At 29.6% G+C, this 21,465-nt stretch overlaps 2 protein-coding genes across 7 annotated transcripts in view; one reads left to right on the forward strand and one right to left on the reverse strand.

Moving 5' to 3' along the window:
- The window catches only part of LOC129915362 (ELMO domain-containing protein F-like), a 143,043-nt gene that overhangs the window by 58,846 nt on the left and 62,732 nt on the right, over positions 1 to 21,465 (reverse strand). The gene's annotated exons all lie outside the window — the stretch shown is intronic.
- LOC129915366 (uncharacterized) lies at positions 1,121 to 18,818 on the forward strand. Of its 3 annotated transcripts, none has more exons than XR_008772287.1 (4): positions 1,121 to 1,579; positions 14,073 to 14,151; positions 14,482 to 14,599; positions 17,934 to 18,046. XR_008772287.1 is itself a non-coding variant. In XM_055994870.1 (4 exons), exons 2-3 carry the CDS (start codon positions 14,073 to 14,075, stop codon positions 18,206 to 18,208), a joined length of 354 nt encoding a protein of 117 aa, XP_055850845.1. In that variant the 5' UTR covers positions 1,257 to 1,579; the 3' UTR covers positions 18,209 to 18,329; positions 18,437 to 18,818. The 3 variants fall into 3 exon arrangements, 1 of the variants encoding a protein (XP_055850845.1); XR_008772286.1 differs by lacking the exon at positions 17,934 to 18,046 and adding an exon at positions 17,608 to 17,732 and having other exon boundaries at positions 1,130 to 1,579; XM_055994870.1 differs by lacking the exon at positions 14,482 to 14,599 and adding an exon at positions 18,437 to 18,818 and having other exon boundaries at positions 1,257 to 1,579; positions 17,934 to 18,329.

A 21,465-nucleotide genomic window follows, 5' to 3' on the forward strand; every position in this document is an offset into this window, starting at 1 on the left:
AGGGCTGACTACTAGTGCCATCACCCTATAATGAAAATAAGTGGGCCCAAAACAGTGGAATTGATGCGACATCGGTTGATCATAATTAATAAAATTAATGCACCTAACTAATGATTAAGCTAACACAAACAATAACACTTTTATATGTGCAATGGAATATCAAACCTACAATAAATTATTTACTCTATACAATTCTTCCAGTAACAAAAATATTCATGACCTTGATTTGGACCAAAAGTAACAAAAGATTCAGTAGAAACCCTTAATAAAATTTCACATTCCATCAGATCAGAGGATGTGCGTCAGTATTCGTCGGCAAAATGCATAAACATAAACAGTTCTTTCTACTTGAACAACCCCAAAAGTAACCTCTTTTGTTTATCGACTTCCAAGTTTTTGATGAACATGGTTTTTGGCACTAATCTTAGAGGAGACAGGAGACACACTCGTAGTTATTTTATCAACAACAATGTCTCCTTATGGAAGAAATCCCAATAAACGCGTGTAAAATAAATTGTATTCAAGGCAATTTCATCAGCTTCAAGTTTAATCTTAAAACTACAAAACTTACCAAGTTTCCATAGCTTATTTTTCCTTCAAGAAAAATTAATAAAACAAATTCACATCATCTCAATGATTCGATATTTTTAAATTAATAAAAATTAAACAAATAAAAAAAAACCCAAACACACACAAAATTACGCGACCACCTTTTTTGTTTCTTCTGAATCACATCAATCACAAAAACTCCATCAAATATACACACAAATTATTCATCACAATTTTATATATATATGTAGATTGTTTATTTGTTTATTAATTATCAAGAATTCTTTTTTATTATTATTTTTTTGGTATAATTTAAACATTTTTTTTTGCACAAAAAAATCATTGAAATCCAACAAGCTTGCCTCGCTTTTCGTTTTTTATGAGTTTTTTTTTTTGGCATTTTTCAACTGACAACTAATCACAATTTGTCACGCCCTCTGCATTTGAAAATCAAAAAACTTTCTTGCATTTCGAGTTGTTTGTAGTTAGATCTAGTACAATTTTCAGGCGTCACCTACCTCATTTTTCGTTTTTTTTGGGCAAAAGCGTGGATTTTTCTAGTAGCGCGCATCTACCTCCACCACACTAAAAGAAAATGTCAAATATTTTTTTCATTTTCGTATAAATTAATTTTTTCCCTTCTGTGCTTGAAAATTTGTCTAAAAAAATCTTTATGAATAAGTTTTAATTATTTTACAACGCAATGTAAAGAATTATATGAAAAGTGTAATTTTGACTGAAAATAAAATGCAAAACGCAAAAAAAAAAAAAATCGAAAAGCAAATTTACCTACATATTTTTTTGTTATTTTTGTGTGGTGAAATAAAATGAAGGAATTATACCAAAATGCTTCTCCAAGCAAGCAATAAATAAAATTACACCAAAATTATACAAATTTTTTTTTTGTTTCTTTTGTGTTTATGGTAAACAAATTAAAAAAATATAAATTTGTGCACCAAAAATTAAGTGAATTATTTTGTGTAATTTGCTGCCTTCGGAAAAGATTCCATTGGAAATAATTAAAGAATGGGTAAGTGAATTCAATATAAAGTTTAATTCAATATAAATCAATTTTTTAAGTAAAAGGATTTTATAGATATCCCCAAATTTCAATGAAAGAATTTATTGTCTGGTTATTAGAGGGTGGTTATTCTTGAGATTTGTTCATCCTTTTTAGTTCTAGAATATGATATACCTAAAGGAACTTTTTCCTTTTCTAATAACAACAGAGTTCAGTTCTAATTGTAATTGTGTTTTTGTGAAATATTTTCGTAAAAAAAAAACAAAAAAAAAAACGTAAAATTTTGGTACAAATTTAATTGAATTTTCAATTCTTTAACATTTTTGATTTTAATTTATGCTTACTCACACATTAAAATTTTAGGAAAAAGATGTTTATCCTTTTTAACAACGCATGCCCCTTCTGAAATCTGAATGTAAAATTTTGGCTTCTTTTAAAATAGAAGTGCAGTAGCAAGAGTGGCATTTTTAATAAATTATTGCGCATTCCAATAACGAAAAGATGCAATTATAATTGGTCTTGGTAATTAATATCAAATAGAATGCATTTCTTTTTTTCTATCGACAAGTGCATACTTATTCTAAAGTCAAACCTATATCATTCATTGTCAATAGGTCTAGTCCTATGACAAAAGTAAGTCATTTTTATGACTAGGATAGTCAAACTATTTTGGGTAAAATTCATATCGTGGTATTCCGATTAAAAAAAGGTTACTGTAAAGTGCAGCGAACGGGAGCGCCGACCCACAGTGGAACGAGTCTATGAGAAAAATGGCAAAATTAATATCTTGGGAAGTAAATAAGAAATTCAGCCAAATATGTTTGAAATAGTATTTTATCACTTAACTCTTAAACCACTGACATTAAAATATAAGATATTTTTTTATAGGAATTTTGATTCTTATATGATTTTAGGCTGAAAAATACGAATATGAAGTCCGTTTATCCAAAAAATGTCACATGGAAGCGCCAGGTGAAAAAAACGGAAGACCGTCTGTAGACGGTCTTAGGCCCATTTGCTGAAACGGATCTTAAATCTTTATGTGAAACATAAACCCATAAGTTCTACATAATCGTTTGCACGAACTTCAATTCGTGTCATAAATTCGTCTAAGTTTAACATAACTTAGGGGCAAGAAATAGTAGAACATAAGGATTTAAGGTTCTACATAAGAAATTTTTATTGAGAAAAAAGCCATAACATCCCTTAAAAACGATTTTATTTATAAAATTAACATCAGTTATTAATTTAAGAATGGTAAACTCACTTTTATAAATGTTAACCATGGTACAATTCGTCGCATAAATGTTTAAAGAAGTATTTGTCAATTTTCTGTCACTTTAATTGTGACACACAAACACATTTGTAAAAAAACTTCATCACATGAATATTTTTTTTTATTAATTCAAACACACATTTTTTGCCACTTTTACTGTATTTAACTAATTTTTGCAATGCAAAGCCACAAAATAACAAAATTGTTGAAAAATTTCAGCTTAATTTCTCAAAATAAATTTAAACTAACTGACGTTTGTATCGATTTGACATTCAAATCTGAAGTTCTCAGCGATTTCTCGCATGAAAGAAAAACATTGCTAGGTTGAACATAAATATTTTTTAACAACTTAGAATAAACTAAGTAAAACATAAAGACTATGTTCGACCTAGCTATGATTCAAATTTATGATCCGTATGAGCAAATGGGCCTTAGTGGTTAACTACTAAGAAAATATGACAATTAACAAATGATTCAAATCCAAAATAAATGTTTTATTCATTTAAAAATTACAAATTATTTTCGAAGAAATGTTATAAAAAGCTCTTTAATTTTGAAAAAAACACTAATGCGTATTGAATTTGGTACAAAATGTGTGTTTTGGACATTTTATTCAATGTACAATTTTTTTTCGTTCCCCATCTTACCCCAAATCACCTTTCTTTACAAGTTAAAACTTGTCGTTGAACGATATAATATTTTGTGAATTTGCTCAAATTTGTTTTTTTGATAAACAGTCAGATATAAGCCGAAACCCATATTCGCAATAAGGAAAAATCGACATACTAATCAAAACTCAAATATACCTTCGGAGTCCGTGTTTGGTGTTTGTTTAGACTTTTTTTTTATATCATCCCGATTTGTTACGAGGGATATCAAATCTATTAGACCGTGTCGGTGGAGAAATATGAGAAAGACTTAAAAGGTGTTTGAATTTTTTTTTTATTTCAGGCGGAAAATCAGCTTTCCACCTAAACGTAACTTCATTCCTCCATTGAAGCGACCAGCTGATGTCATAATTGAAAAGCTTGACCCTTCTTCGGCGGGCAACGATGACCGAGCAATATTTTTAACTTAACCGGCGTTGCCACATCTTGTTGTTACTCTTGCACATGCATATTTTCTTATGTGTGCAATACTAACCAGCTCCATTGAAGCCACCAGCTGATGGCATACACGAAGGTCCTGAAACTTCTTCAGTATTCACCGGGGACGGAGTCCTTTTTCGGCTCAAACAGAGTTGCCACATCTGGTTGTTGCTGTGATAAAGTTAGCTCGATTAGAGCTTCATCGTGTGTAACTTTTTTTTACAACTCCTCTTGACACTTGTGGTAATGCGTCAACCAAATTCAAGCTGAGGTTGCTCACATTCTAAGACAAATCAACAGCACAAATGACGAAGTGTCTTTGAGCTGCAAGCAGTCACGAATAATCGCTGTCTTCAGGTGGAAGCTCATCACAACTATAGTCCAAATCTCCAATGTATTTTTTGAAAACCTTGTTATAATCTTCGGATTCACATCTGCAATTTCTTCATCATTGAAGACAGATAGATTTACTTTTTTCCACCTATCACAAGCCTTGTGTCTATCACTCCGACGAGACATTATTATTTACTGAAAAAAAAGCATAAAAACTTTTGATTCTGGTAAACAAAACAAAATAACACTGACAAAATAACTAAGAACCAATAAGACTTTGGTGGATAATTTTGGACAATTTTTCATTTCTTAGCCACTAAGACCGTCTACAGACGGTCTTCACAAAAATTCGATTTTCACAAAAATTTTGTGTTTCACAAATCAAATAAAAAACAATATAGAAAAATATTATACCTCATTATTTACCAAAAAATTCCCGTGTTGATTGAACTATTGGAAAATATTTTTTTTAATAATTTAATTTGACCAAATTTTCCAATTAATTTTTACACCTTTTCGCATCAAATTCTTGATAGAATTGACTATATCTATAGAACTATTCTACCCATAGGTTTTCAAACTGGTACTTTTGTAGAGGTAAATTCAATCTGCATTAAACTTCTTTGGAGGTGGGAGCGGAAAAATTATTCAGTTATAAGACAATTGGATTTAAGCGAAGACCATCTGTAGACGGTCTTAGGGGTTTAAGGGTTAATTGTATTTTATTTTGTGTTTAATTTTTCGATTTTTGTTTGCTTTTTCAATTTTTGTTTGCTTTGGAAAATTAATTCGTTAAAAAAAATAAAACATAAAACAGAGAAAGAATTACATTGTATATTTTATTACCTATGTATTTTTATTAAAACCTTTAAATTAAAGCATTCTGTTTTAGACGAAACTCATTTTTTTCTAATGTTATGGATCTTGAAGTATATGATTTTGTATTTTTTTTTTTTCTTGAATTTTTTTTATGTTTCTGTTTAAGATCACTCACGATGGGACAAAGGCTTGAATAATTTCACCTCCATCCAATTCCATACATTTCAATTATTCCGCATTTAGGTATATTATTAACAGCCACACAAAAAATATAATTTTATCAAATGAATTCGTATGGCAAAATTGGTTTGATTTGGATTTGTAATTCTTGAAAAACGGCGCACATACAATCGGACAAAAATCGATTCGTTGTTGATGACGACTGGGGTCGCACGTACTTGCTCTTGCAGTTTAAAACACTTTTATGTTAGTTTACTTGTAGATTTTAAGAGCTGCCGACATTTAGGGCGAAATTTTGTTAAATGAAAAATAAAAGGTTTTTTTATTTAACTTTTTTTGAAAAAAAAAAAAAATAAATAAAGATGCAGTTTTATTGCAATAACGTTTGTAAAGTTTAATCAAAATCGTTAAAGCCATTTTCGAGTTATTTGGTATAATTTGAAAAATTTGTATGGGAGGTACACTTTTTTGTTTGCAATCGCTTTGAACACTTTTTTGTTGCAATTGCTTTGAATATTACGTCTGCAAAGTTTAATCAAAATCGTTAGAGCCGTTTTCGAGTTATTTGGTTTGAATTCAAAAATTTGTATGGGAGGTACACTTTCTAAGCGAGATATAAAAAAAAACAAAAAAAAACCAACTTTCAAAATTCCATAAAAATCATCTGTATCAAATTTGAAGAAAATCCGTCCACCCGTTAAGGCTGTGGAAATGTGTACAGATGGACGAACAACCGCACAGACGTACAGACGCACGGACGGAATTACGAGACCCACTTTTTTGGAATTCTCCATCATCGTAATGTTGGTTTTGATTAAAACCTCAAATTTTTTTTTCGACACGAAACCAATACTTGCCCTATAGAGCAAGTAAAAAGAATTCGACATTTTGAAGACCAAATACAACACAAACCTTTATAAAATTCTAACTGACGTAAAACATTCGAAATATGATTATAAACTGACAGTTTTTGTGTTTACTGTCACAAATATCGCAAGGATATTTTCAAAACTGAAAGTTGGCCAACTTTAGTTTTTTTAAACTCGAGAGTTAAGAAAAAAATAGTGAACGAAATAGATTCTTAACTTTTGTTTTAACTCTCGAGTTAAAGTCAACTCTCAAGTTACAACTTGATAGTTTGCTTCAAGTTGATCAATAGTGAACAAAATCGCCCTAAGTTATGTTCATCTCCGAGTGAAAGAAATGGCCCTTAAACATATAAATCTAGGATATTTTATTTAAAAGAGCTGAGCAGCGAGCTTGTTTTTATTTTAATTTTTATTTATAATTGTTTGCTTATGTTTTGCTATATCTAGATTACATTATTTTAATAGCTAAATAAATAGTTGAAAAAAATTATATTTCTATACGTAAAGTAATCACCATCACTTTCGGAAGAATTATGCATATTACTAAGATCTAACTCCATGGGTAATTCTGCAATTTAACTATTGTTAACCAAGTAAAATTTATATTTAGATCACTTTTTGAGAATTGAAATGCAGCACTAGTTTTGATGCTCCAAATTTAAAGATCTGACGTTATAAGTAAATGAATAAACAAGCCGGTAATTAAATTCAACATCTTTCTATCGAAAAAACACCTAGGTATAGGCAAATCAAAAAACCTTATTATGTTTTTTGCATGGAATAAAAGTTAATATACACTGCTAGGCATACAGTACCAGCTGTACTTCGAAAGATAAAGATTTTTTTGTTCCAAGAATCAGTTCTTTAAACGAGTCCATATTTATTTCCCGACCAGCAGCGATTGTTGTCAAAATTAATGCAAATTTAAAGGTGAGATTCTTATCTATTGGGGTTATTTTGGAACTTAACTTTGGATTCGAAAAAGAACGTCGACTAGTATTGACATCATTTGTTGTGCCATAACCAGGTTTGGGTATGTCCACCAGAAATCCCATTTTTGCCTAAAGTTCTCTAGATTAATTTTTTTTCTTTCATCAAACAGAAGCTTTTGTTCTGGTCTACCAACTTGCCAAAAAAAATTAATGTGAAGCCATCGTTGGTTATCCTTCATTAAGCCCTCCTTCTTTCTCTGGCAATGCTGCCATTTTTGCTTCAAACTGACACAAAAAGCCTCAAAATTTCCTTAAATTTCGCATTTTCTCCTTCTTTAAGCTTTTTCAATCCAAATAACTGCTTAATTTTTTTGGAAAATTTTGAAATTTTCACAATCGAGCCATATTGTGAACAAGTCACCATTTTTACTTGCGATATAGGTACTATAGGGCAAGTTTAGGATTCTTAAAAAAAATCGAACTCGAGATAACAATTTTACATGACATTACCATGATGGAGAATGCCAAAAAAAGTGGGTCCGGCAATTCTGTCTGTCTGTAAGAACCTCGAGCCTAAACTACTGAAGTGATTTTCTTTAAACTTGGTAGTTAACAGTTTTGGGTGATTCCCTAGGGAACAAATTAAAGTTTTTTTTTTAGGACCAAAACTAACGGTACCTGTCATATAACGGAAACAGAAAAGTTGATTTATTCCAAAAAACGGCTCTAACGATTTTGATTAAAAATTTTCTGCTTACTGTTACAGATAAGAGCCTACTTTGATAATAAAAAAAATATTTTTTGTACCGTTATTAAAGGTACCTGCCATAGAACGGTTTTTTGGATTTATGAATTTCTCATAAACGACAAAACAGATTTCGACCAAATTTTTAATACAGAAACGTTTAAACAATCATTACACTGCACAACAAGGTTTTGGATGAATAAACTATACAATACTTTTCCAAGGGTTTTTGGTGTGCTGAACTCGAATCCGGTTTCAGAAATATTCTATCAGCTCTAGTTTTTGAAATATTGGCCATTAGAAAATGCAAAAACACGTTTTTTGGCTGATAGCTCTGGTCAACAAAATTTGACTGTTTTTGAGGTTGTGCTATGATGTGGGATACCTTATTTCAATATAATTTTTAACGGGTTCTAAAAGTTCTTCTTTGAAAATCTGTTTAAATCTTTCCGATATCTGTTTTATAATCCGAGATATCTTAAGTTTGAGCACTTGTGTTTTGGCTTATTTTATCAATAACGTTATTTCAAACTGCACTAACTTCAAATTAAAATATCTCGGAATATAAAAAAGATATCGCAAAGATTTAAACAGATTTTTAAAGAAGAAAAGCAATTCTTATACAAACCTTCAAAAAGAGTGTTGAAAAAAGTTCCTTCACATTGCAGTATAACTTCAGAAACAGGTGTTTTTGCATTTTCTAGCGGTAATATTTTAAAAACGGGAGCTGATAGAATATTTCTGAATTCGAATTCGAGCTCAGCACATCAAAAATCTTTGAAAAAGTATTGTTTGGTTTATTCATCATACAAAAACTTTAATTTTGTTGTGCAGTGTTATTTAAAAAAATTTTTAATTTTTCAAAAAACACATTTTTGGATTTTTAAAAAATTTTTCAAATTTTTTTTTTTTTTTTTCAAAAATCAATTTTTTCTAAACGGGTTGGTAAAAAATTTTGAAATTCCGTTTTTATGTTTAAATTAATTATTTCTTCAAAATGGCATACCAACTTTTTTTTTTAAATGTTAAAAATTTTTTATATATAAAAAATTATTTTTTTTAAAACGGCTCTAACGATTTTCGAAAAAAAATTTCTAAAAATTCCTTTTTATACAAGAAATAAAATGGCATACTTAGTTTTTTGTAAAAGACCATTTAAAACGGTATTTAATAATTTATAAAAAAAGATTTTATTTTTTTTTGTACCACTTATGAAATTGAAAAGCGTATGGACTAATAAATAATTGCAAACAATTTTATTGCATTTTGAGCTTTCATATATTTGGGATCACTTACCAATTAATTTCAAGTTCCGCTAAAATAGTTGTATTTTTTAATTATTACTAAAGTCGTCCCACTGTGCGACCCCCAAATAAATAATAAGTTTGACGATTTTTATATCAGTTAAAGAACTAATTCTGTAGATGCTTGTAAAAAGCTCCAAGTTCCTTTGATGAAATTAATTCTCAGTGTGAAGCTGCAAAATGGCTTGAAGCTGTTGATGATGAACTTTGTTCAATGCAAATTTTAACGAAAATTGTCAAAGTTTTGACTCTTTGAAAACCTTTTCCTACTTGACTGATATAAATTTTGATGTTAATTTTGACAACATATCTAAGTTTATACATATGTTAACTTGACGAGGATGGAATCATAAGTTTCAAGAACGGAATAAGTCCACTTTGGAAAACTGTTGGCAAAACGCAAAAAACTTAATCGGGTCTTTTTTTCCATTTTTCAACTATTTGACCTATAGATTCTCATTTCTTCGTCAATTTTGCTCCAATCGACTTCAAATTTTGACACAATACTCTTGCATTACTATGCATTCAGATTACAAAAAATAAAAAAATCTAATTAAATATTTTGATTGTTTCCTTGGCAATTTTTGAAATAACTTTAAAAATCAGTAATTAAAATAAAAATTGTCAAGAAAACAATCAAAATTTATTGATACAAATTTTAAACCAAACTTTAGAACTTGGTACACTTTTACATCTCAGTACCTACTTTTTGTGAAAGCTTAATTTCAACATAGGAGAACTTGGCTCTTTTTTTAACAGTAATGTTTTTGTTGTGATTTATTCTTTTCTTCAAACTAATTTTGATTTTTCACCCTCTGTAACTTCGACAGCCAAAAATTTTTTTTTCTTTTGTTTCGCCTTAGAAGATATGTCTACGTCTAAAGATGCCATTACATTAAAAAGTCATTTTCGCAAAAAAAGGGGAAAAGTATACCTTGTCCAGACGGTGTACCTTCTATTATTTTGAAAAAATGTTTTAACCAATTGTTGTCACCTCTTTCCTTGCTCTTTAATTGTTTGAGTCTTTCAGTGTATTTCCATGTATTTGGAAAAAAGCATTTATAAACAATTAAAAACTATAGACCCATTGCAAAATTATTGTCCCAAATTAACATGGGTTTACTAAAGTCCGATCTAATGTGATTTTTCTCATGGAGTTTACCGAAAATTGCATTAAATAAGAAACAGCTAGATTGCGTCTTTACAGAAGCATTTGACTTGAATTTAGTGATAGTTTTTACTTGGTTTCAATCTTATTTACAGAATAGATCAGTTATTTTTAACCGTTGCCCATCAAACTACTTCCTTGTTAGTTCGGGAATACCTCAAAGTAGATACTTGGGCCCTTTACTTTTTATTTTATTTATAAATGACTTGCCATCCGTATTGAAATATTTAGACTGCCTCATTTATGCCGATAATGTCAATAAATGTAATTATATAAGTTTTACAAGAAAGCTATCAAGCACTCCCTTCAACTATTTGTTTAATGGGGTCCCTTTGTCACATGTACGTCAAGTTTCTGACCTTGGTGTCTTAGTTGATCGTAAACTGGAATTTATTCAACACATCAACTCCATAACTAATAAAGCCAATTCACTTGTTGGTTGGATTAAGAGAGAGTCGCGTCAGTTTTCAGATCCTTTTATTACAAAACAATTATTTATAACTTTTGTCAGACCCATTCTGGAGTACGAATGTCAGGTTTGGTCGCCCCATTATGAGTGTCATAAGCCAAGGTTGGAAAGGGTCCAAAAAAGATTTTTGGGCTTTGTTTTATGAGGCCAAGGCTGGGATAACTCTTATGGCCTGCCTCCATACACCGACAGACTTAAACTTATTGACATAAATTAATTAATGGGAAAGTAGACTCTTTGCACATTTTGTCTCACATTAATATTAATATTCCTCAACGTAATTTCAGAAATGTCCCAAATATAATATTTATCTCTAACTATCGTACTAATTACAAACGATTTTCTCCTTTAAATGTAAGGTTCAATTTATTTAATTTTTTTAATAGTAATTTTTTTTTTAACTTGTTTGACCAATCGTTCAATTTTTCAACTTAATTTCAATCAAGGTTTTACTCTTTTATGTAATTTTTAAATTAAATTCGTTATACATCTATGTAAATGAAGCTAGTACTTAACTGTGTTAAATAAAAAAAAAATCAATCAAGTTTGAGAGGTAGTCAAGAAACCCAAGAACGTAAAATTTTTAAACCCAAGTGGATTTTCCAAATAAAAGTAAACCAAGACTAAAAGCCCACAAGATATAAAGCCAGATTGGTAAGGAATACTTGGCTGAAATAGATTATGAAGTAACATACTCGCCTATAGCAAAATTGAAAACAATTAGAATTGTGTAAGCGGCTGGACTACACAAAAATCTAATTTTTCATTAAATAGACGTTAAAACTCGTTTTCCAGATTTATGTTTTGAACTTGGATTAATGGAAAAGGGTATTGAAAACTATAGCAATCGTTTGTAAATATTTTATATTGAGAAAACTTATGGGCGATTTCTTCATAGAGTCATAGCGCTAATACCGGTACTAGTCCTAAAGTAAGTACTCAAATCACTATCAACTAATTTTTTCACCCAAGTATTAGGTCCTAAAATTTGTTTAATTTAGGACCGAGTACTAGTTAGGACTTGGTCCTAGCTAGCTCCTAAAAATCGGCTAGTACCTGATTATTATACCAATTATTGTAAGTACTCAAATCAGTACCAAGTAATTTCTTCACAAAAGTACTAAGCCCTAGTACTGTCAAATTGGTACCGAGTATTAGTTAGGACTCGGTTTTTTTTAGGACCTAAAAATTGGAATAATGAAAAAAAAAAACACTCCTGGATGAAAAAGTATCAAAAATATATATCGATCCTTCTAAAAGTGATAAACAAGTCAAGAAAGATGGGCTTTGCGTAGACGTTCTCCATTTGCATTTCTCGACGCCCGACAATGCTGGAAGCCATTTTCGAGTAAAGTTACACTCATATTCGGAGGCTATGTGCAAGCTCGTCAACAAGTAGTCATAGTTTAATAATGCGATTCGCGCCAATGACTTTTATGAAACATAAAAACAAAAAAAAATGCGCCTTTAAAAACTGTTATTTTTATTGAATTATGTAGATTTGAACATCGGTATGCAAACTGTCTTTTTTATTTCTTACCGGCTGCGCCAATGTTATAACTCCTTCGCAGTGTTGCCAGGATCGGCTATTTATAGCCAAACCGGCTCCTTCAAGTTTTCTCTGGCTCCTTCAAATTCTGATTTCCGATTTATCAAAATTTGGCTCCTTAAGTTTTCAATTTGGCGATTTTTGGCTCCTTCAAAATTAAAAACTTTTATAATAAAAGTATGTACTTGATTATTATGATCACGCCTTAAAAGTCTTTGAAGTAGAACTAAACTTCTTCGAAGTAGAATCTGACACGTCTTGCTGAAAAGCGCAATTGTGAATGTACCTACTTCCATTTTCATTCATATATGAGGCGTTCAGAATTATAATGGGTGAAGTCCACTTCTCTTTAGGTTGGATGTTTTAAGGTCTTAAGGGTTTCGTTTTATGTCAAATAAAATAAAAGAAAGAAATTTTGGAGATATAGAGCTATCGATCTGTGAAACATTTATTTCAAAAGTTCCTTCAGTTTCTGAGAAAAAGCTTCTTTAAGTTCAGAAGAATGCACAAATTTCAAATGGACTTGACCCATTATTTTCTGAACGCCTCATATTTTGTTTCCACTTTTCCACAATGTATATTTGTTTTGTTATTTATTACTAAAATAAAAATTAAAGAATCTAACTTGAAGTCTGGGGTGGAATCGTGTAAGATGATTTTTGATAGTTGACTGTCAAATTCAAGAAAATTCGTCTGTGTAAGATGATAGTCAAAAGTTACTATCATATTTTTTTGAATTTTTCAGCTGACACCTATTTAGGTGTCAATTTGATACAATTTAACATTTGTAGCATATTTTTTTCATGGTTTTCGCGGTGCTTTTACTTTGTTTGGGAAAAATGAATATTTTTGTGCCTGTGCAATTATTTTAAGACTACAAAATTAAAATAAAGTAACTGAATATGAAATAGAAAATAGAAGAGTCAGACTTGAGGAACAGATTAAATTATATTTTACATCCCCGACTCAAAGTAATGTGCAATCACACCTTTGTACACAAAAAAAAATAATTTGAAATAATATAAATAAATTTAATACCGAGTATTATTTATTTTTTAATTTTTTGTTTTTGTTATTATATATCTAAGTTAATTTGAAGTTGGAAAAAAATGATAAAAAAAAATTTTTTTAAATGGTACAAAATACATTAATATGAGTTTTTATGAACAATTTTTGAAATTGGCGATTTTTGGCTCCAAGATTTCTAAAATTCGGCTCCTTGCCTCTAAAATTCTCTGGCAACACTGCTCCTTCGATTGTTATAACAATAATATGATTATTTTTCCTATAGGCGACTGATGGTGCATCCGTTGTTAGCCCAGATTATTGAAGAAATTTTAAATACATCTAATTTGGTCATACAAATGAATGTTCTAAATACACGGGATTCTGTTTTTACAGGAAATCCTGCTTTAAAATTCAGAATCTTCTAATAGTGATGATCGTGACATAAAATACCATTTTTAGGTACCACATCTTGTTAAGAATGTCTAGTTATTTTGGCTGTATCTTTTTTCGAAGCCTTTAAAATTTTTCAATAACCCGAAATACATTTTTCAATAACCCGAATCAAATAAATATTTGTTGTGGGATTTCATATTTTCTTTTTTTTAACAACAATTTTTGGTAGATATCAGCATTTACCCTTTACAATATTAACGAGCATGTTCAGTTCTAATTTATTTTTATATGTTTTTTTTAAATATTCACTCGAGAATCTGTACTTTACTTTTAAAAAACATTAAAATCTTTTTTTGTAACTTATTTCAGATGTTCCATCAAATTTCAAGAAGATGCGGCGCCAACATAAGACATACACTCTGTGGAAGTTCAGAGTGTAAAAACCAGGGTAAGTAATTTTTTTCTAATTTATTAGTAAAAACAATTAACGATATGTAATGATTGATGTAGACTGAACTTAGAGAAAAAAAAATTCCGACAGCATTTTTGTATGAAAAACAAAATGCAATTCGAGTCTGAATTCCGCCTTATTAAATACCTTAGAAAAAAAATTTTAAATCGTTAGCCTTTTTATGGTTACTTAAACGCATTTGCAAAAAATATTTCATTTATCTCAAAAGTTCTACTTCATTTGAAGCATTACACACAAAAATTTTAATCGTTTGAGAATAGTCAGTTATATTTTCTGTTTCTTCAAAAATTTCAATTTTTCCTCTAGGGAATATCGAGTAATTCATAACTACCAACTTTCGGTAAATACGGTTGGGATCTTTTGGCAGACTGCGATGCAAATGCCCATCATCTGCAATGGGGCAGTACAGACACAAATACAAGAGGTGAGTCACTTTTTTGTTTTATAATTAAAAATAACATTTTGATACTAAATAAAGGTAATGAAAAAACCCTCATTACCAAAAAGAGGTGCTTGGTGTGGCACGAACTCTGACTCTATTGAAATAAGTAACTTAGAAGTTTGTAAAGTAGATTACCATTTTTTTTTTTTTTTTCATCTATCACTAACGTATTATTGTTGACCCCTAAAATGCAGTTATTCCTTGACCAACCAAATTTATTGATGATCAAATGCATTTCAAAATTAAAGCTGAACAAAGCTGCGATTTAGTTTCTTATTTTAAGTTTTCAAATCTTTCAAGTTTTTATTAATAAAAGTGTTTTATACATCAATTTTGATATCAAAATGGCAGTGATTCGTGAAGCTATTATCTTTGTTTAACCTGTGTCCGTGTAAGTTTCCTAGACAAAAAATGTAGAGCAAGTGTAAAAATAATTTTTCAAAAAACTGTGCTCCAAAGATATTTTGGACAATATAAATCGGTATTTTACATTGTTTAGAATCCAAATTGTGACTTTGAGTAGCTGAGAGTGTCTTCTTTTTAGAAATGTATAAAGTGCCAAGTACTTTTTAGATTCATTTTTGAAATTTGGTGTTCCCATTTCAAATATGTCCGGAACAATAAATTGCTGGCACACCTTTTAAAGAAAATGGAGGTTAAAAACCCTTTAAATCAACTTTAATCAAAAACAATACAAAACGGAATTTGTCAGGAAGGCATAAGGAGAGGATTCTTTTAAAATGGAGGATTCTAATAAAGTAGTTTCGGAGGATCGGCTTGATGGAGTTGAATGTTTTAAAGTAGAAAAAAATGATGAAAATAATTTTGTGGAAACATCAGAAATATAATCTGGGCCAGGAAGACCAAAAAAGATTTTATAGCTGTGAGGAACACTCTGAGCGTGTCAAAGTGGGGCATTTGATTGAAAACAACTCCGAGTGCAGCCCAGTAACAACTCAATAGAGTAGTAATTGTATTGGAGCAGAGGTAATTAACAACAACACTTGTTGCAGAATCATCTAAAAAAGAACTTTACATACCGGAAAAAACGTCGAGTATAATACGAACAGGGATTTACTCAACATGCTACTCATAACTTCAGATCCATTAATAAATTTATTTTGGGTAAAAATTTTAATGATGCATAAAATTCACGCCTTATCCAAAATTGATTTGCCACTTCACATGATTTTTGACTTTCGACTGATCGCGTTGCACTTCTGTGACAGAATAAATCCGTTTGCTATCAAGCTTTTCCAAAAATAACGCACGAAAGTGAAAGAGGACATCTATCAACTTGGCATCTGGCAAATGATAGATCTAGCTGAAGAAGCTTTTTGATTGAGGCCCAAATCCACAATGGATTGTAGCCGCCTTAAGGCGCTGTATACCTTTAGTAAGTAAGTCAGTAGATTAATTTACAGAATAACTCGCAATCAATAACAGCGGCATAAGTTTTATAGAATAATCAACAAGAGGAGAAAATAATTTGTCGCCCTGGAATTGGGTTGCCGTATATGCAATTGAAAATCTACATATGTATATACGACAACCCAGTTCTAGGGAGAAGAATTGTTTTCCAAAGATATGTTGATTTGTGTGCAAGCAAGTGTGGAAAAAAGGAATTTTCGTAAAAAAAAACTACCTGTCCTTATTAATACTGGTCACAACAACTGCTAAATTGTTAATTGGTATCTCTTGATACCAATTGAATCATTTATTTTCAAAACATGATAAGTCCATGATTTTAAATGTGAGTTGCAAAATGTATAAAAAATATATCCTGTAGAACTTTCTCCTAACTACAAAATACAGTTTGGTATTTACTTTTTGGACCGATAGTTCAAAAAATAAATAAATACTTTTTTAAATAAACGAATGTGAAATTAGTTTTAAAATGTATATTAGGGTGGAGTGATTTTATTTTTGTTTTTTTATTTTCGAATTGGCATAGTAATAAAAAGTTGCGCTCTTTATAAATGCGCTATTTATAAATTTAAAAGAAAATTTATATTGAACCTTATTTTTCCCCCATTTAATTTAAAGGTCAAAAATTCCCCTTTTTAAGCATTCAGAGGGCTTGGGGCACCTCAAAATGAAATTATTTAAAAATTTTAAGTATACAGTTTTGTTCGTTTATAAAAACCGCAACTTTTAATTACTATGCCAATCCGAAAATAAAAAATTAAAATAAAATCGCTCCACCTTAATGTATATACAATTTTTTTGTTAAGCCTCAGTTTAACAAACAGTTGTATGTTTGATTAGATTACAATGTTCAAAGTGCTTATTTAACTTTGGACTTGAGATTTTCAACCAGTAGTCAGCTCTATTATAAGTATTCAACTACACATAAGGAAGCTGCTGTTTATTTTCAAAAGATGATAAGTCCCGAACTTTTATCGTGTTTTGCTTATAAAAAAATATTTTGCGTATCTGTAAGATCGGATATTGATGGAGTAGAAACTTTATATTTTGAAAGCAGGTGCGGTTATCCCTAGATTACAAATTTAGTTAAAAAAAAACGAATTTTGAAAAAAATGGACTTATTATGTTTTGAAAATAAATGATTCAATTTGAGTAACAACCAACGATGGGAAGAATAACCAAGTACTCGCTATTTTTGAGGAGCTAGCTAATACCGAGTCCTAACTTTTAGCGGTACTAAATTGACAATAATTACTACTAGCACTTAATACTCTTGTGTGAGTATTAAGACTCTTGAGAATAAATTGTTAATAGGAAATACAAATTTAGATAAAGATAAAAGTTAAAGTGAATCTATTCAACTATTTCCCACCCAGAACAAAACTCAAGTATTTCACTTCGGTTAATAAGTGTTCTTCTTTACAATTTCATTAACTCCAGAAATTTTGTTTCACTCTTATACCTGCCATTGAAAATATAACAAAATTTATTTATTATTATAGTTTACTTTTTTATCAACTGAGACCCCACAGTTTGAATAACATAATAATTTCTTTTTTCAGATAATTTAAAAATGTTAAAATACATAATAAGTACAATTGGAAAAATGCCGCAACAGTCCCATCAAAAACATCAAAATTTAAACTAAAGGACACAGCAAATAAAAAAATAAAAAAATAAATAGGTTATAAAATTTAAGAATTAAAACAATGTTAAGAGATTTCCAATAAAAAAAAATAATCTTAAAAAATTCAGTAAATGAATTTGAAAAAGAAATACATTTTTTCTTTTTTTCAATTTCTTATTTCTGTAGTTTTGTCTTCAAAAAAAAAAAAATATTACAAGGCAATCTCTTTCTTACCTTAAAACCATTCCTTTTTTATTTCAGAAATCAATGAATTAATAGCCCAAAGCAAATTGCAAAATGAACAAGCTAGACGCAAAGCTGAATATGCAACTCTAGATGTTCGATTTACACGCAGTTCAAGAGGCAATAATCTATTAACAATCGATGGCATGCGATTCACTTTAAATCGCAAAATGAAAGATGCCCAATATTGGGAATGTGTTAAGTTGCGATGCAAAAAAACCAAATGCATTGCCAGAGTTATATCCAAAGATGGACAAGTTGTATCAATGCGTGGCACCCATAATCATATCTAAATTAAATTTTTTAATGTTTTAAATGTTAAATCAATTAAAAAAATATATATAATAGAGAGAGCTTTAATTTATTCCAATAAATTTCAAAAAAGAAAACTGTCATCATGAACAAAAAAAAAATGTAATTTTCTTTTTATTTTGTAATTGTAAACTAAATGTTTATAAAATATTCTTGTATAATAATTGTCATCGCATAAAAAGAAATAAATTTTAAAATTATTTTTCCAGGTGGTGGAGGAATTTGGCTGGATACCAATTACCAATATCTGCCAAATCGTCGAGGTGGCTTAAATTTAATTTATAATGGCTTTTTATACACGGCCGAACGCAAATACAATAGCACAGTCAACTGGGTGTGCAACAAAAATAGCAATTCCCAGCTTAAATGCCCCGCCAGATGTGTGACCTCAGGTCACAATACAATTAAATTAAGTCGTAAAACACATAACCACGAACCTGTAATAAGCAATTATGATTCAGATAATATTTATCCTCATCAAATTCACAAGAGTAAAAATAATTAAGTGCCTAAATCTAAGAATAGTATAAAATAACATAGAATAAATAAAATATTTAAGGAAAACAATTAACAATAAATAAACAAAACGTCGTTAAAAAAACCATAACACATAACATCGAATGTCTTTATTTTTTTTTTGTTGGTTTTTCAAAATCCGTTTTTTAAAAGATTTTTTTTTTTATTTTCCTAGTGAATTATTTTTATTCTCTCAATTATTATTTGTAGAAGAAGTCGACAATCAATCTGTAACACCTGGAAACTGGTATGCCAATATTGTATTTTACATACTCAAAAACGAACGTGGTACAAAGAATCTATTTTGGGATGGCTACAAATATCGCACGGAGGCTTCTTTCAAAACATCCACAAATTGGGTTTGTTGCACACCAAAATGTGGAGCAAGATGTGTAACAGATCCGGGAAATAATATCAAATTTGGCAAGAAATTTAAACACAATCATGTGCAAGAGAGTCATAACCATAAGTAATAATATTGATAAGTTTCTATAAATGTTAATTAATAAAATACAAAAATAAAATATAAATATAAATAAGAATTCTGAACATTTTCAAACATATTCTAGAAATACATTTATTTTATTTCAAAATTTGTACCTAATTATTAATTTTAAATAAAAAAAAATTAATATTTTTTTTGTATAATTTTAGGTAAATTTGGTGTCGGTGTACTAATCAACAATCATCGTTTTGTTATTGGCTCACAATCGAAGACAACATTTTATCTAAAATGTGCTTCATTTCGAAGTAAATGTAGAGCTAGAGCAACATTTCGTAAAGATTCAGAAACAATACGACTTACACATCCTGAACATAATCATCATCGTTATTATTATAATAATAGTTTACCTACAGAAGCATCATATCCATGGAAATTTAAAAAACAGGATTATGATGAATAAATTCTTGAAAAAAAAATCTCAAAACAAAACAAAACATGTGAGCTACAAAAATAGATTTAATTTGAAATTAAGAATGATCTCGTTTATGTTTTCTTTTTTTTAGGAAATTATATATAGTTTCTAAGACCCGTTTGCTGAATCGAAACTTAAGCATTTAAGTACTACATAAATCCTTATGTGACAGTTTACGCAGAGGACAACATAAATTATTTAAGTTTCGATTCAGCAAATGGCCCTAAATAATGTACCTACATTAGTTTTAAAGAAATAATGTTTTCTATAAAAATAGTATGTATTGCAAAAACAATAAACAAAACTTTAAAAAAATACGAACTTCAAGGGGAATGTTAAATCAGATTTCTTTTCGAATGGAACAATTATTAAATAAGTTTAATTAAATACCAATATTTTTGTACCCAATATTTAGTATAAAAACCACGATATTACAAATTTACCGATAAATCAACGGTACAATATATTCTATTACTAAATTTTTTGTTTTAAATTTCTAACAATCTGATATCTTTAATTAAGTTATATTAAGAACATAGTTTAAACAATTTAAGAGGACTGACTAGGACAGAATTTTTCCACTTTTCGGAACTTCAGATCGACAGCTGAAGAAATACATTGAACTTGGACTTAAGAAAATTTTGTATGTTTCTTCTCATTTCCTACATATAGCATATTGATCTTTTGTGAACCATCGTCGTTCTTGCTCCTCAAGTTGTTTGAGATCACTTTAAACATGTTCAGGTCACCATTTCGGCGATTAGGTCTTCTTTTGTTTCTCTTTTTCCTTAAAAGCTATGGTATGTAACTACCTCATCGGTCATACTTCTTAAACGAAATGTAAAGCCAATTTGTATACATTTTGAAGGAAACGGTTGCTATCTCTCGGTTAATATTGAGCTTTTCCAACAACGAAGGCAGATCCTCTGTCAACGCAAAAAAACAAAACAAATAGATTAAGACTCAAAGCAACACTTAATTTTTACTAGATAATATGTAGATAGTTTAGGGCCCTTATTGCAAGTGCCGTTTGTCATCGATAGACGACTTTTGTCGATAGTTGTTCATCGAAAATGAATTTTGGTACTGGGAATTCATATTGTGAACGATATTGTTTTGTTTAATCGTTCGATCTTTTTCATTTCAAAAGATATCGACTCAAATAAAGTTGATTACAAAAAAATATATTTTGAGCCGTTTATAACGGTACTTTCCATTACCGTTTTCTTTATATCTGACTTTCTCATAAAGGACATAACATATATCAGTGAAATTTTTTGCCCAAACACTAACTTAGTTACCTAACCTAGTAACTGTTAAAACAAAGAAACATTTTCAGAAAAAAAATTATTTTCCGATTAAATAAAAAAAATAAAAATTTTGAAAAACATTTTTTTGAATCGAAATGATGAATATTATTAAAGTTTGTATTTTTAATGGCATAGCAATTTTTTTTTATTTTTGGATATAAAAACCGCTCCAACGACTTGTAATTTTTTTCTAAAATTCTTTGCGATTTCAAGAAATGTTTTTGTCACTTTAAACTAATAAATAAATAAAAATTAATATTCAAGCAATTTTTAACATATGAGCAAGTACCTACATACGTGCGAGTCAGTATCAGTAGTGCATTTTATACCCTTCTAAGAGCTTTTAAAAACCATTGATCCTCTAAGGTCTTTCACAAGTACTATAGAAACAGGGACAGTTATTGAAAGAAGCTTACCACTGGTAACTCTTATGTACTGTTAATACTTTTAATCCTTAACTATAATGGTGAAATTTATTGTTGTATAGTGTTGGGT

The sequence above is a fragment of the Episyrphus balteatus genome, chromosome 3, assembly GCF_945859705.1.
Source record: "Episyrphus balteatus chromosome 3, idEpiBalt1.1, whole genome shotgun sequence".
In the NCBI taxonomy this organism is placed as follows: Eukaryota; Metazoa; Arthropoda; class Insecta; order Diptera; family Syrphidae; genus Episyrphus; species Episyrphus balteatus.